Source organism: Stegodyphus dumicola, chromosome X1 (genome assembly GCF_044657685.1).
Source record: "Stegodyphus dumicola isolate Sdum_Otavi_A_Nest chromosome X1, ASM4465768v1".
Taxonomy (NCBI): domain Eukaryota; kingdom Metazoa; phylum Arthropoda; class Arachnida; order Araneae; family Eresidae; genus Stegodyphus; species Stegodyphus dumicola.
This window is the reverse complement of record NC_140780.1, coordinates 118410805-118426327: the sequence shown is the minus strand read 5'-3', so window position 1 is coordinate 118426327 and position 15523 is coordinate 118410805. Positions and strand designations below refer to the sequence as shown.

The following is a 15523-nucleotide window of genomic DNA, read 5'->3' as shown; positions in this document are numbered from 1 at the left end:
AAATATATGCCAAATTCAAGTTAACATTGAGGAGCTCAAATTTTGAGAACTAATTTTTTAAAAACTACTCGTACGATTTTTACAAAACTTGGCAGTCTGGCATAATTTGAGTAGTAGAATCGAAATATGTAAAAGAATTGGTATGTTATTTCAGAAAAAGCTCGATTTTATGTCAAAATACCTATGTTAGAATAGTGGTATATATAAATCTAATACATATTCTAAATCGTTCTTTCGAGATATGGAAAACTCAATTTGAATTTTGTCAATCAGCCCATTCCAGTAGAACGGGAGACATAGAACTGACCCCCCTTTTTTTTGCACAGTGTACATTCATATAAAACAAAAAAAGTATGCATATATAATTAATATAATAAAACACAAGTACACACAAAATATGCTTAAAGTCCTGTTATTTTATTATTCTAAAAAATTATCATAAAACATAAGTATATAGTATATAATTAATATAATAAAACATAGGTATAAACAAAATATGCTTTAAGTCCTGTTATTATTCTAAAAAAATTTACCCTAATGTTTAACAAATTCTCATAAATTTAAAATAAGTAAATACGTAGATAATAAGCACATATCAGATGAGAGAAGGACATGGAAAGCTGTAGACAGACGAGGAAAGGGGGCAGACAAAACTCTAGTTGCCATGACTGCTGCTGAATATGAATTTACTTCCAAGCTGCTGAATATAAATGCTGATTTTATTAAAATTTGGTTAGCATGTTAAGACAACTAAACGAATTAGTTTATAAAAAAAATGTTGGTTTCATTTAAATGTATCATTACCTAAAAAAAATTATTACGATTCATTATTGAGCTTCTAGCATATTTCTTTGGAAAAAAAAATTTAAATGACATTTCAGTTAGTTAAGATAAGGTTACTAAAAATATATTCAAGCTTAAAAATATGTACCTATTAATAAAAAAAGTAAAACCTTGACTATATATTTAATATAGTTTCATATAACTATACATTTAAAGAAACATGATATTCAAAAAGATATCAAATTAGTTTTTAAAGCATGCCATTAGTAAAATTCTGCTAACACCTATAGCATTGGGTACAGCAGTTTAAGAAAATCATAAGTCCCCCTGCTTTAAAAGTAAACCTGCATGCAGAAGTAATACTGAGAAATACTCATCATGCAAAACTTTACTAATTCAAGGACACTAACTTCATTTTTTACATCTGAATTTCTTAATATTTATCACTACTCTTATGTGTGTAATTAGCACTGGAGATGCAGTTACTTTTTTAAAAAACTAAATTCAACCGATTGCTTCTTCAATAAAATTATTTCTTGCTAAAATGTTGATATTTCTACATTTCAGAAGGAAGTATATTTTCAAGCCATCGTATTCTCTCCTTAAAGCCCACCATTGTTTTAGTTACTAATATTTTTTGTTGACACGATTGGTTTACTCATCACCTTTAGACTTCTGCAAATAAATGAATAACAAGTTGCACATGATTGAATTCCGTACCCTTGTCTCTGTTGACTGCATCACAGATATCAAAGTTAATTTGCTTGGTGACTGGAGATCATATACCAACTACATATGCACAACACCGATAGAAATCGCAGTTCAAAGGTTAAAAGTAAAAGATAACTTAAAGTACTGGACCTTAAAATACTGCAATCCTTAAAGTGATTACATACTGCAAATAGTTAAGAAAACCATTATTTGTATATGGTTAATTTCTCCGACTCTAGTCATCATTTTAGTTTTACTAACTGAAAATAAAGCAGAACAGAGATTATTCTGTATGCCTACAATTCACTAAATTTTCTGAAAACCATTCAACATTTCTGAAAGGAGGAAAAATAAATAAATGAAAATTAAAAAATATCATTAAAAAGAAATATCTGAATGATATTCAGCATTCCTTTAAGGAGAAACTATGCTCTAAATTGATACTGCTGCAAATTTAGCATCTTAATGACTTCTCAATTTGGCTGTTAAATTTCTTTACATGCAAAATAAAGTTTATTGAATTTTACCTACAAATAGCAGAAACAACATTACGGAAATTATGCATATTACAAGTAAAAAAAAGTAAAATAAATATTTTTAAAAAGTAAAAATCTTTCATTGCATCTTTGATTAGATGCTGATTTTATTTTATGTTATACAGTCAATTTATTTGTAAATAAAATACAGGAAAGTTGAAAAAGTGGGCAGTAATAAATACCTGATGTTTTTGCAGATCTTATTTCAGCCATTTCAGCACTTTTCAAGCATTCTATTAAGCCTGGTATCTCAGAGAGTACATACACAGGAGGCTTTATACGTGAAGTCATCTTTAGCAATTGAATTCAGCAAAAATATGCAAGTAAACTGGGAAAAGTCATTAGGAAATTATTATGAAATTCATTACAAAATTCTGTTAACAACCAAAAAATTAAATTACATTCACAGTTATAAAAGGCAGCAAAACAATTTGACTTTTAATTACACTAGGCATGCAATTTTAGACAGATACAGGTAGAAGTGGGCAAGATACCAGAAATTCACTATTGGTCATACAGGTATAGTCCCATGGCACTAACTGTGCTGTTCCACCCCAATTTGAGGAAGAAGATACTAGGGGGTCCCAGGGTCTCCTACTTCTCTTTCCTTACCACCAACCTCTCAAAAGGACTTTTGGCTCAATGTGTATTTTGTGTGCTCCCTAAACACACAGACATTATACTTAGAAAATTCCAAGCACCTATGCCTTCTTCAGGATTCGAACCCAGGCCCATCGGTGCAGAACTCAGAGTCACTAACCACTATACCAGATACTTTATTCATACGAAATTTATCAACTTAAAAAAAAAAAAAAAACCTTTAAGTGAACAAGCACATAGAAAATAAGGAAAAAATTATGGCACATTAACTGGCCAAAACAATTTTCATAACCAGAATTGAATTTCAGAAGCTATAAAATTATGAATCTGAAATGCTTTAAAAAATACGACATTATGGTAAAACAATAATTTGAACACATTTTTTGGCAATTTGTGGCCAAAAGATAAAGGAACCAATAATAAAAAGCATTATATATATATATATACAAACATATGGTAAAATGGCTACAGGCTTTATTACCTTAAATATTGATAACGTAGATATACTTCTAATTAAACATTTCTCAAATAAAGTAGAAAATTTTATGAAAATAGTTTCAGCCATTCAGGAATTTTGAGGGTTTATTGGTTATCTGGTTAAGGGTGGGCAGACAATGGTCTCTGTCAAAGAAATGGGATGCTTTTTCAGTGGGAAATGGAATGCTTTTTTCAGAGAATTTTCTATGAGAAACTGGCTGAAATTCATGTTAAACATGAGTAAGTTTATGAAAATGCCCATGCGACCAGCTCATTTGCCAGGATTCACATGCGAGTCACAGTACTGATGTTTAGTGATCTCATGCACTCAATCACAGGCACAGCCAGGACATAGAAAAGCTCTGAAATTACAAAACTTGTCTTTAACATGATCTCCTATGGCAAAATATCCAGATTAGTAAAATGCTCGTTATATTTCTACAAGTTCATTCCACATATTTATGTGCAGAATACATGAAGATATTAGTAATTAATGGCTTCATGGGGGCAGCCATAGAGTTAATCGAGAATGCAATTTTATCCAATATGGAACCATTAATCCCAAAATTAAGCATAAAGCATTAAGCATATTCCTCCCTAAATCTGGTCAAAATCTCGATGAAATTGCCTAGACAGTAAAATGTTATCAAAGTGTTTGTTCTCAAATACCGCCAAGAAATTTGTAAGGGCTTGGAATGATTTGTATTTAACTTACTAAAGTATAATTAAACATATGCTTGACTTTTTATCTTCAGGGACCATATTAAAAAGATTTTGTACTTACAAAAACTTTTCACCCTCAGTGCTGAAAATGCTTTAGTAAACTCCTTATTTTAAAAGATTTCTTTTCATTCCAAGTCCATATCTAATATCAATACTTAATGGAAATGAAGCATAAAGTAACATATTTTTAATATCCTTAATAACTAGAATTTTTTCTTATGCCAAACGTGTTTTATAAATTTTATCTAGATAAATAAAGAACATTTAAATATACATTAACACCTTGCCAGTGTTACCCAAGTCCAGTTTGGGCAAATACTAAGTGCAGTATTTGTGATGCATGCCTGAACTGACTTTGGGCAGAAAAAAAAATTAGTGTTTCTACTTTGTGAAGCCTGAACTGAGTTCATTTTCACTTTAGGATATTCATTTAAGGCTTAATTCACCATTTTCTTAATAGATGACATTACAGGTCTTACGTTTTCACCGATTTCAGTTAGGGAAAGGCATGGGCGTGTTTAGCTGTTCAACTAAACAAAGACACATGTTTGGAATGAGAATTTCGCTTTTACACATTTAGTTTCAGGTCTTATTTCTGTTGCTTTCCATGAAAAAAAGACTTACCAAAAAGACTTCTCTTTTATTTTTTTTTTTTTTTTTTTTTCAATGTCTGATTCAGACATTGATGAGAAATATAGTTTGGGTTCTTTGGGATCGGATACTGATATTTCTACCAATGAATATAAGGAAAGTAAACATAGTAGGTATAGCATTTAAAATTTTATTTTTAATAAATAAACATTTTCTAACATTTACATTGATATAAAAAACAAAATTACACAATCAAAAACATTTTTCATATTGTGTGCATTTTTCTGAAATATATGCCACAGTTAAGGGGTTAAAAACTTACTTTAAAACATGAAGAGTTATGGGGGAAAAAAAAAAAAATCTGATGTGTACACTACATGACTTCCTTGTATTGGAGTATTAAATTATACGCATTTTTTCTTGCATTTCATTTAAACTTATTGGATTGAATTAAATCTACTTCGCCGACAGCGCATAAACCACAATAGAATAAATGCATTCTTTAAAATTCACTCTAGTATTTGTATACCATAGTGACACTCTGGTGCTAGATTCACTTAACAGTATTAATAATTATACAACAGTTAATTTATATAATAATTGTATAAGGGAAACTAAGTTAACTGTTATATCACTTCAGTTTTTGACCACTTGTTTATCTACTCAAGCACTATACAGTACAAAGTCTCAGATCTGGACTCGTCGGGACTTCCGTGATTCTGGATTTTTTCGAATATTAGATCATCAGCTTAAATCTAGTAAGATGGCATGTAGAAATTATAAAATTAAAAATATGAAATCGTGATTTATGAAATAATGAAGCATTTGTGATCTAAAGTGTATCAAAATTTAAAAAAAAAAAAAAAAAAAAGCTTACTATTTATTTTTTTACTTTATTAAACATTTCTTTCAAGTTGTTAAAGTTGCTTCGTTTTTCGTGCTAATACTTTCTCTTAAATTTTATAGACAGACATATTTTTTTATTCAGTTACAAAGTTCCATTGTTGAAGTTCTGCAATTGCTGTGCCTAGAATTCTGACTAACTTGTCAATCGAAATCCGGTAATTGAGGAGCAATGTCATCACAGTGAAAAACTTCTTTTATATTACTCAAGTTTTCATGAATTGATAAACATGTGGTAATGAAAACAAAATATAATGAATAATGACTCGCCAGGTTGGTCAGGGTATTAAAATATTAGTAGGTGTAAAATCAACGATGTATCTGTAGAATGTTTCAGTTTGAGTTTTATGACCAACAGCTATGGAGCCAAATTACTCACCATATAAATTTATGCTAAAATGATTGTGTCTTCAATAATGAGGTATTTTAGATAGTTCCGAAGTGAAATTAAGAATCGGCACTCTCCACATGTTTTATTATGTGGAGAGGTCAAATGCGCATGCATACAGACCACAACAAAGAATATAACAACATTTAAAAAAGTTGGTAGTGGCCTTTGAGGTCCGGATTTTTTATCATTCCGGATACTGGACGTCCAGATCTCTGACATTGTACTGTATTACTGCCGAGTTTTAAAATATATTATATGATTTATTATAGTTATTAAAAGTTCATTTTTTTCACAAAGCTTTACGTATTGACAGGGTTGCTGCCAACTAGTTAGATTTCACACCAATGTTTATGTTTGATGCCGCATGACACCCTAGCCAAGTATTAATTTTTAATTTTTTGTTATGCGCATAAAAAATGTCTGCTACCGTTGCAGAAGGCTGTAAAATAATAACAGCGATATTTCATGACCCTAACAAAGTTATCACTATTACCTAAGTTAATAATCACTATCACTATTACCCTACTATTACTTAAGTAGAAAACCTCACAGTAACTTCATACTGAAAATTAGGAGTGTTAACAGGACAGTCGTGAGAAAATAACTTATTGATAGCATAAACAAGAAATTACTGAGGTGTGACTGTCAAATTCTATAGTATCGCTAAAGGCAGCAGTTGTGGCAAAATAAAATGCTGAAATTGCAAAAAGGCAATTTACATTAAGAAAAAATTAATACAGTACAAAGTCCAAGATCCGGACTCGTCGGGACTTTGGCGATTACGGATTTGGGATTTTTTTCAGATATTAGATCATCAGTTTAAATCTGTAGAAATTAATGCAGAAATTATAAAATTAAAAATATGAAATCATGATTTATGAGCTGCAAGATACTGCACTAACCAGACCTAAAGCTCACAAATTACCACCGTTTTATTCCCTAGGCCACCTCCAAGGGGAATCCTTCAACAATAAAGCAGATCTATAATAAAATATTAATGTCTATAGGTATGCTTTTTAATTACTATATTTATCATTTAAACTATCTCTTTAAAAACACTGCATGTTTTTTCCTTTCCAATTTTTAAATAGTAAAATTAGTAGGAAAAAGAGGAAAATACGCAAGTAACAATGTGGTAATTTAAGATTTTTATATATGTTATCTGCATGAACTTAATACGGCAAGAAGCAGGAAAGGTCAATAAAACCTTGCTATCAAAAATCATAATCATACATAATGCCATACTCTTACTAAACTGTTTAACCTGGGATTGAATCCCAGTGAATGGGCTGGCTGCATGAATATTCTTGGGAATAAAGTAAATGTAGGACAGTACCCCTTCGAAAGTCCTCTAAAAAAATATTCCTTTACTTAGGCAGGTAGTCCCCATATATTTTGCAGTCCTGAATGAAACAAATAACAGAGGGATATAATTTTCTTTGTGGAACACGAGAAAAAATATTCTAGAGAAATTTAGTTTAAAGATGATTATATCAACAGAACATAAACAGAAACAAAAAGGAAAGGTTAATAAATGAAATAGTAAAGAATCAAATAATAAGAGTAATTTTTTAGAAAAATATTTTTGTGCTGGAAAAGTGAAGGAAGTGCCAAAGGTTTTATTCACACAAACACGTAGCGATATTAAAAAATGAATGAAACATCTTTTGATTTTCACTTCTTAACCAGTAAAACATTATATCAGTGTTTCTGACCAGTCACTGAATTCAGATAATTTAAAAGAAGCAGTTTATAACTTATCAACTTTTTTCTAAATATCCAAACAAATATTAAATGCTGCAAAAATTCATTAGAAATAAGAGCTTTAAAAACCAGTGCTTCTGGATGCTTATGTTCCTACAAGTTTAAATCCTTCAAATATAATTCATAAATATAGTTTAATTCAATCATACTGAATTGGAAAGCTGTGTTATAAATCTTCTAACAATACCAGTTATTGTTGCTAGTGGCAAAACATGGTCTAACAAACTTAAGACAGTAACACATTACATAAAATCTTCACTTGGTCAAGAAAAGCTTATAAAAATAGCTTTTCTCTCCATAGAATATTATGCAATAAAATTTTGAAAGAAATTACTGAAGATTTTACTTCATTAACCTCTTTGCTCAATATGTCGAGCGAATGAAGTTCCATGAGCCCGTGACCTCAGAGCGCTGGATGCTTATGTTCCTACAAGTTTAAATCCTTCAAATATAATTCATAAATATAGTTTAATTCAATCATACTGAATTGGAAAGCTGTGTTATAAATCTTCTAACAATACCAGTTATTGTTGCTAGTGGCAAAACATGGTCTAACAAACTTAAGACAGTAACACATTACATAAAATCTTCACTTGGTCAAGAAAAGCTTATAAAAATAGCCTTTCTCTCCATAGAATATTATACAATAAAATTTTGAAAGAAATTACTGAAGATTTTACTTCATTAACCTCTTTGCTCAATATGTCGAGCGAATGAAGTTCCATGAGCCCGTGACCTCGGAGCGCTGAACATTATTATATACCTGAAAGGAAGCACATTTTGCAGTTAAGTCTAACATGGAAAAATAATTCCTATAAAACCTGCTTTTTTCCTGAAGATTGGGATCCTTGCATGTGTTATTTAAGTATTACTTCTTATAACATAAACAGAAAATCCTAATTTTTAAAATTTAAACAAAAATTTAGAATAAGTTAAAAGGCAATATTAGTTATAATGATCATTTTCTTATATTTAAATTATTTCTGTACAATAATGAAGTAAAAAAATTAAGAATTTAAATGTCAGTGCGCTTATTACATCCTACTGCCATATTTGTCTACAAAATTTTAAGCACTTACACTATGTGAAACATTCTACATTCTAAATGCATGCTGTTAGCATCACTTATTTTACTGTCACAGAACAAAATAATATTCATCACAACACTGCTAACACTCTAGAGCAGTGTTTCTCAACCTCTTTTGTGCTATGCCCCACCTAATCCTCCTAAAATTTTAAGCTTTCCCTAGCATATACATAATTTTTAATATTTAAAAATTGAAATTTTCACAAAAGAAACTTGAATGATAGCTTTTAGGAAGAAATGACTACGAAATTTTGTGAGCAAACACAGTAAGTGAACTTTCAAAACATGGAGAACTGAAATTCAAGAAAAAACTCATTTTAACGAAAGTTTTTTATTTTAAGTATTAGTAATTTTTATTATTTAAATTTACCGTGTTCCTTGCGCTTGATGCTTGCTGCAAAGAAATTTTATGTCAGGTTCTAATTTAGATAACTTGATTCTCAAGTATCTCGGTTTCATTATATCCAACCGATTTCTTTCTTTCTTTCTTTTTTTTTTTTTTAGCAACAAATCATTTATGGCACTAAATCCGCATTTAGCAAAATATGAAGATGGAAACGGTGACAATAGTTCTCTTGCAAATTTTGATGCATTTGGATATCTGATTCTGGTTTCCTCACAAAGCTATGTCATTGCTCCTTTTATATTAAATAAAGTTTTAATTGACTCATCATTTTGTATTTCTGTCAGTTCTTCTTTTTACTGCATATTTGAAATATCAGCCAAATCCACTAGCATTGGCTGCATTATCCAAGTTGGGAAATCAATTTGTTTTAACTTACAAAATCTTTTAAATCAACCGATAAAATTTTCAGATGATCGACAATAACAAATATTAGTGGTATCAATAACAAGTATAGCGGTAGTCATGTCACATTTTTGGAGCCAATGAGACTTTTCAAAATTTTTGACGTAAATAGTATATGCCTGACATAATTCAACAAAGATAATGACACCTTTTGCATGATAAGTTTTATTTGCTCTGAAATGTCTGAGAAACGTTTGGAAAGCATAATGTGTCAGTTATTTAAATGCCTTTAAAAGCATTTAAATGTCCATGTCTGCAGCGAGAATTCTTTATAAAATATTTAAAATGCACCGCAATTTGAAAACTTTTTTACATATACATCACTTACATTTTTCTTTATTTTGGGGAATAAAAAATGAAATTTCGAAAAATTTTGATTTCATGAAACATATTTAGAACATTCTTTGTCCCCTTAAACTCAGGATGAGTCCATTTTCGAATTGCCCCCTTAACAGTCTCATTGACCCCTTGTGGGGTGTAGGCCCCACGTTGGGAAACATGGCTCTAGAAATTCTATTCAGTACATTTTCACAACATTCTCACGAAATTTATACACATTTAAAACTTGAAATAAAATGGGTTAGTCTATATTTTAGGGTGCCCCTTGGATTATAACAAAGTTGTTGTTTCATTTATGGTAACCCGAGTAGTTGAATGTTATGGAAACCCTATTATGATGTGATTGCAGTGAATTTGATTGATGGGAAAATATTTGTAAGGGCTTATTTCTGTGTTGGATGTTGGTTAGGAAGTACGTTGTGTATTTTGTGTTTTACATTGTAAAATGGCTGCTGGTGGTAACTGAGTATTTGGTGGTACAAAATGAGAGAGCAGAAGTTTTTTTTTTAAATGGTTGAGGACAGAAGAAAAGAAACTATGCTGGATGTAATTCAACAAAATACTTTACCTGGAACAATGACCATATCTAGCTGCTGGAAGTTGTACGATTGTCTTTTTGATAATGGCTTTGTTCACTTCTCAGTAAATCACGCAGTGACATTTAAGGATCTGGAAACCGGAGCTCATATCAACACTATCGAAAGGTAAGTGGAGTAAGTGGACCTTCTGAAAAAGGGATTTTCAGAAGAAGTGCCACTGACAGTCTGGCACTAAGCAGGATAATTTTTAATCTTATTTTTGTGAATTTATGTGCCGAAGGCAGTACGCATATTCTAGTTCAGATAAATTTACAAACTTTAAGCAATTTTGTGTGCCACAGACTGATGTTTATTGAGATTACTGATGTTTACTGATGTTTGTTTTATTTAAAATGCAGTTTATTGAGATTATACATTTTTTGTTTGGTTCTAGTGTAGAATTGGCTGCCCCTTAGATTTTTAAGTGAAAATAGATCGATGTGTACATGGACAAAGTCAAATCAGCGTGCATTGCCGAGTTTGTGCAATTCTCCGACTTTCTTTTTATGCGAAAACAGATCGATGTGTACGTGGGTTCCGAGTCTGTGCAATTCTTTGACGTGTTATTTTGGTCTTGTGTAGTGGCCATCTTGAAATTGTGCCTTGCTGCCACCGATCTTGGTATCGAAAAGGAATCAGCAAAAAAAGGGGGGGCACCCAATTGTACACTTTTACATTTCATTTTAATTATGTTTTGGATGCCATTTTCAGGGTTCATAGCCACATTTCAGTTTAAAAAATAAGCACCTATAAGCACTTTCCAAGCACATTTTAAGAAAAAAAATAAGCATCTGTCTAATTACATTATACACAACTGCATAACCTTAAAATTAGATTTGTAATTTAAAATATGAGAAATGCAGTAAGAGAGAATAAGCATTACCTCAACCATGGAAAATAATTACTTTTTTTTTTAATTTTAAATAACAGTTCAATTTACAGAACTAGTTTACAATGAGAGGGAAAAAAAACTATGCAGAACTAACCTATATTACAAGATCTAATGATGAAATTTCAGTTCAAAATAGAGAAAATAAATAATAATAAGGCATATTTATTGTATTCGCTTGGAACCTAATAATAAATACAATTTATTTTTCCACTTATATTGATATTTAAATAATTTAAATCTAAATTCCGAACGATTTCTAAATTTTCATCGTATATCAGTTTTCCCTTAACAGATATTGCAAGCAAAGTAATTTAAGTAAAAAAGAGGAGCATTTCTGAAATCAGAAGACAGAAATTTGCTTCATGCAGTCATCCTTTAACAGTAAAAGCTTAACTAACCCGCAAACTTGGAAATTGGCTAATATTCGGATAGTCGAGCGTAACTTGAAAAAGTGGAGCAGAGGTGGGGTAGACGGTAGCTTTAGATGTTTCCGCTAAATAAATGCTTTCGACATTTCGATATGTGCATCATATAAAAAATAAACCAATGGCACTGAAAAAAATTCTGCTTAGCAAGCACAGTAAAACTCTTTTAAGTGTTCATAAACAAATTTCAGACAGAACATCAAAATTAATTATCTCTGCAAAATTATTGCAAAAATATCGCAAACGTTATTGCACAATACGTGAGCCGTAATTCTTCCCTACGTGATATTACGCAATCGGAATCAACAGCTGCCAATATTGGGAGAATAAAGAACTAAACAACTGGGGTGTTTTTCATTCTAATTTTCAACAGACGGCATTAAATTTCCGGAATAGAATCATTCTTCGCTTGGGTTGGTAGACCACAGAACTTTTCAGTCCTATTCAATCCAGATTAGAAAGTGACAAAAAAAAAGTCCGTTGCTCAACCTCCCAATCTTCGTACTGTATAATGTATTGGCCAAAAAAATTAAATTATTTTGACTATTCAATTACTTTCCCTTTATTTAAGCCATTCTGAATATTATTCCTTAGAAAGCTAATCTGTGTTAAAACACAACCATTTTTGGAAGTTTACTATACTTCAGCAGTTATTGTAACTATGTTATTATAAACATTCATACATATGCTCATAATATAAGCATAACGATCATAATAAACACGAATATGAACTGACCAAGCGGAACGAGAATGCAAATGATTAAGATCTTGATAAAAATTCAAACGTTTGTAGTATTTAGGTGGGAGGAAAAGAATGCCGAATGTACCGGAATTTTCCACTGCTTTTGCAATTCTTTGACCAATAGAATGATGGGCACCAGTCTGTACTCTTCGTGCACACCAAAGGTTATGTTAACGCAGAGAAAGGGGGAAAAGCTATTTCCGGGAGTATGATTCACCATCTGACATTCCATATTAGGAAGAAAAGTTGTTTATTTAGTTTTGGCTTTGGTATGGGAAAAAATAGCACGTTCATTTAAAAAAAAAAAAAAAAAATCACTAAAAAAAAAAATAAAAAAAATAAGGGCTTTAAAGAAAAAGTAAGCACCTATAAGGGCCTTTATATTTTATTTTCAAATATAAGGCTTATAAGCACTTATAAGGACCGCTACGAACCCTGCATTTTACTGGGGAGGGTGTTAGATGTAAACAGGAATAGCGGCAAAAAAATCACCAATTTCCACCCAAGGGTGGTATATGATACCACAGTGAGATATGACACTGTGGGCCATATGATGCAGGGCCCAAGGAAGGAAACAGATCCGCATCATATACGATACATTGGGAACAAAGAGGTTAAAGGAGGGAAAAGTTTAATTATAAGAAAATGCTTCAAAGTTTATGAATACTTGATAGAAATATATTTAAGGGTTCCCCTTGGCGAAAACTGGCGATTTTTTTATGGCATTCTTGTTTACGGCCAATGTCCTGCCAAGTTAAATAACACCCCAAAATAATTAAAACAAAAAATATATAATCTTAATAAACAGCATTTTTAAATCAAATAAGAAAATAACACAAAAATGAAAATACATGTTATGTAATCTACACAATACAAAAAGGAAATATCGACTTACCCTAATTAAAAATTTCTGTTTCTTCAGTATACAAGACAATAGAATTCCTTAACAGCATCCAAAAACTGTTTAAAATTATCTAAACTAGAATCTGTTTACTGTCGTTACCACATAAATTCAGAAAAGGAAAAAGGAAAATTATTCTCCATACTGCCGGACTGTCAATGGCATTTCTTTCGAGAATCCCTTTTTATTACACCCCACATACCTTCCATAGTGTTGATATGAGCTCCGGTTTCCAAATCTTCAAACCTCGCTGCATAATTTACCAAGAGGTGAACGAAGCCATTTAAATCTTTATTTACACACCAATCAATCAATGTTTTTTTTTTTTTTCAAAGTTCTTCTAAAGTGTACAGAAACTTCAGGTTAATTGTACTACCAGCAGGCATTTTACGGTGTAAAGCACAAAATAAGCAACTTACTTCGTAATCAACATGCAATACATAAGTAAGCCCTTAAAAATATTTTCTCATCAGTCAAATTCACCGCAATCATGCAAACAATAATGTCATAATAGGGCCAGTTCCCTTATAAATTCCTCCATGAGTATGCTCTCCCATATTTAAATAACCTAACCTAGTAAGTTATCTTTAAACATTTGCCATTTAAAAATTGTAAATCATTTTGTAAAAACTATAAATCAATTTTGTCATTCATCTTTCTGCATAAATAAGACACTGATTAAAAACTATCACAAGAGTATAGAGTATTACAACTCAAAATAAATGCCTTTGAACATAAAAGATATAAAAATAATTTATATATAGTATTTGCCTATGTACCTCTTTCCCTTGGGAGAAAAAATATCCTATGTTATTTTTTACAGTGTATAGTGCACTGCTACTTGTTGAATGTAATTCGTACGAGCTTACGCAGCAGGAGGTAGAAGCATGTCCCTGCACTGACAGCATGTCATCGCCAGCTGTGTATGAAATGGACCAAGAAACATCAGAATTGCACATTAAAAGAATGGATGAAAGTTGCATAATCCGATGAATCATGTTTTCTGGCATATCACATTAACGGGTGTGTGCTAATACGGCAATTTTCAAACCAAACCCCGGGTCTCAGATACACAGTTGGATGGAGACAAGCCGGTGGTGAGGGTATTATGGTGTAGGCAATATTTTCATGGAGCATATTAGGATCCATAATCCCCATAAAACAATGCCTGACGTCTGTGCGCTGCATGAACATTGTTGCAGACCAGGTTGACCAGTTCATGACAACAGTATTTCCAACAAGGGATGGTGTTTACTAACAGGATAATGCACCATGTCATAAGGGTCGAATCGTCAAGGAGTGGTTCGACAAATATTCCAGCGACTTTCTAAGTCATGTCTTAGTCTCCAAATTCACCTGACATTAATCCAATAGAGCATTTGTGGGCCCACCGGGAAAACAAAATTCATGCTGCCTCGCTACCCCCTCGCAATGTGCGGGATTGCAGGACTAGTTGGCGAGTGCTCGGTACCAGATACCTCAGACTACATATTAGCACCTTGTGAAGTCAATGCCATGCTGGGTGCTGGCAGTTTTCAGGGCTAAAAGTGGTCTTACATGTTATTAACAGGATGGTCATAATGTAAGGGCTCTTTGGTGTATTTCACTTCTAGATTACTGTTTTGTTCAGAAGAGTCTAAAAGCTGCAAACAGAATAAATCCATAATGCAAACTGATAACTGCCATCACTGGTAATCATCTTGTGTACATTTATTAAATTTTATTAATAGTTAATTTTTAGTTAAAACAACTTTCCTTTCAGTTTTATTTTAACCCATGCTTCTTGCCAGAATATGAATAAGCTAGTGCATGTGTATGTGTATGAGGTAGAAAGAAGTTGTCTTTAAGGGAAGAAGCACTCTTTAACCACTTGTGCTAAAATGAAGTGCCACGCACGTCGAGAAGCTTTTGTCTCAAACCGCGAGCAACGTGAGCACCATGTCGATAGGCATTTATCACAAAAATGAAAATAACGTGGTGCACACATCGCCTTACAACGAGATTGTTTATTTTTCGAGTTACAGCTCTGAATTGCACTCGCAGACGCAGAGCAGCATAAATGAGACACTTCACCACTTCCTATATTGTAGTGCTTGGCACCGCAACCGTGAAGTTAAATCGTAGCGCAAGTGGTTAAGGTGATTTCAGAGCATGTTATGCCTGCTTGATAACGCTACTATTTTGAATTACCAATGATTTGAGTGCTTCTAGCCAATTTCTATGAGCCTTCCTGTACGTTAAACTATCCTATGAGCCGTTAGGCAAAATTTAT

General features: G+C 31.9%; 1 protein-coding gene across 4 annotated transcripts in view; it reads right to left on the bottom strand.

Moving 5' to 3' along the window:
- Nucleotides 1-15523, bottom strand: part of LOC118196953 (uncharacterized) — a 129217-nt gene that overhangs the window by 100568 nt on the left and 13126 nt on the right. For all 4 annotated transcript variants that reach the window (XR_004759484.2, XM_035368421.2, XM_085808420.1 and 1 more), the window contains exon 3: nucleotides 2213-2358. Coding sequence is in view for 3 of the 4 variants with exons in the window: in XM_035368421.2 (XP_035224312.1) it covers nucleotides 2213-2321 (109 nt within the window). In the remaining variant the exon portion in view is untranslated. The remainder of the gene's footprint in view (nucleotides 1-2212; nucleotides 2359-15523) is intronic.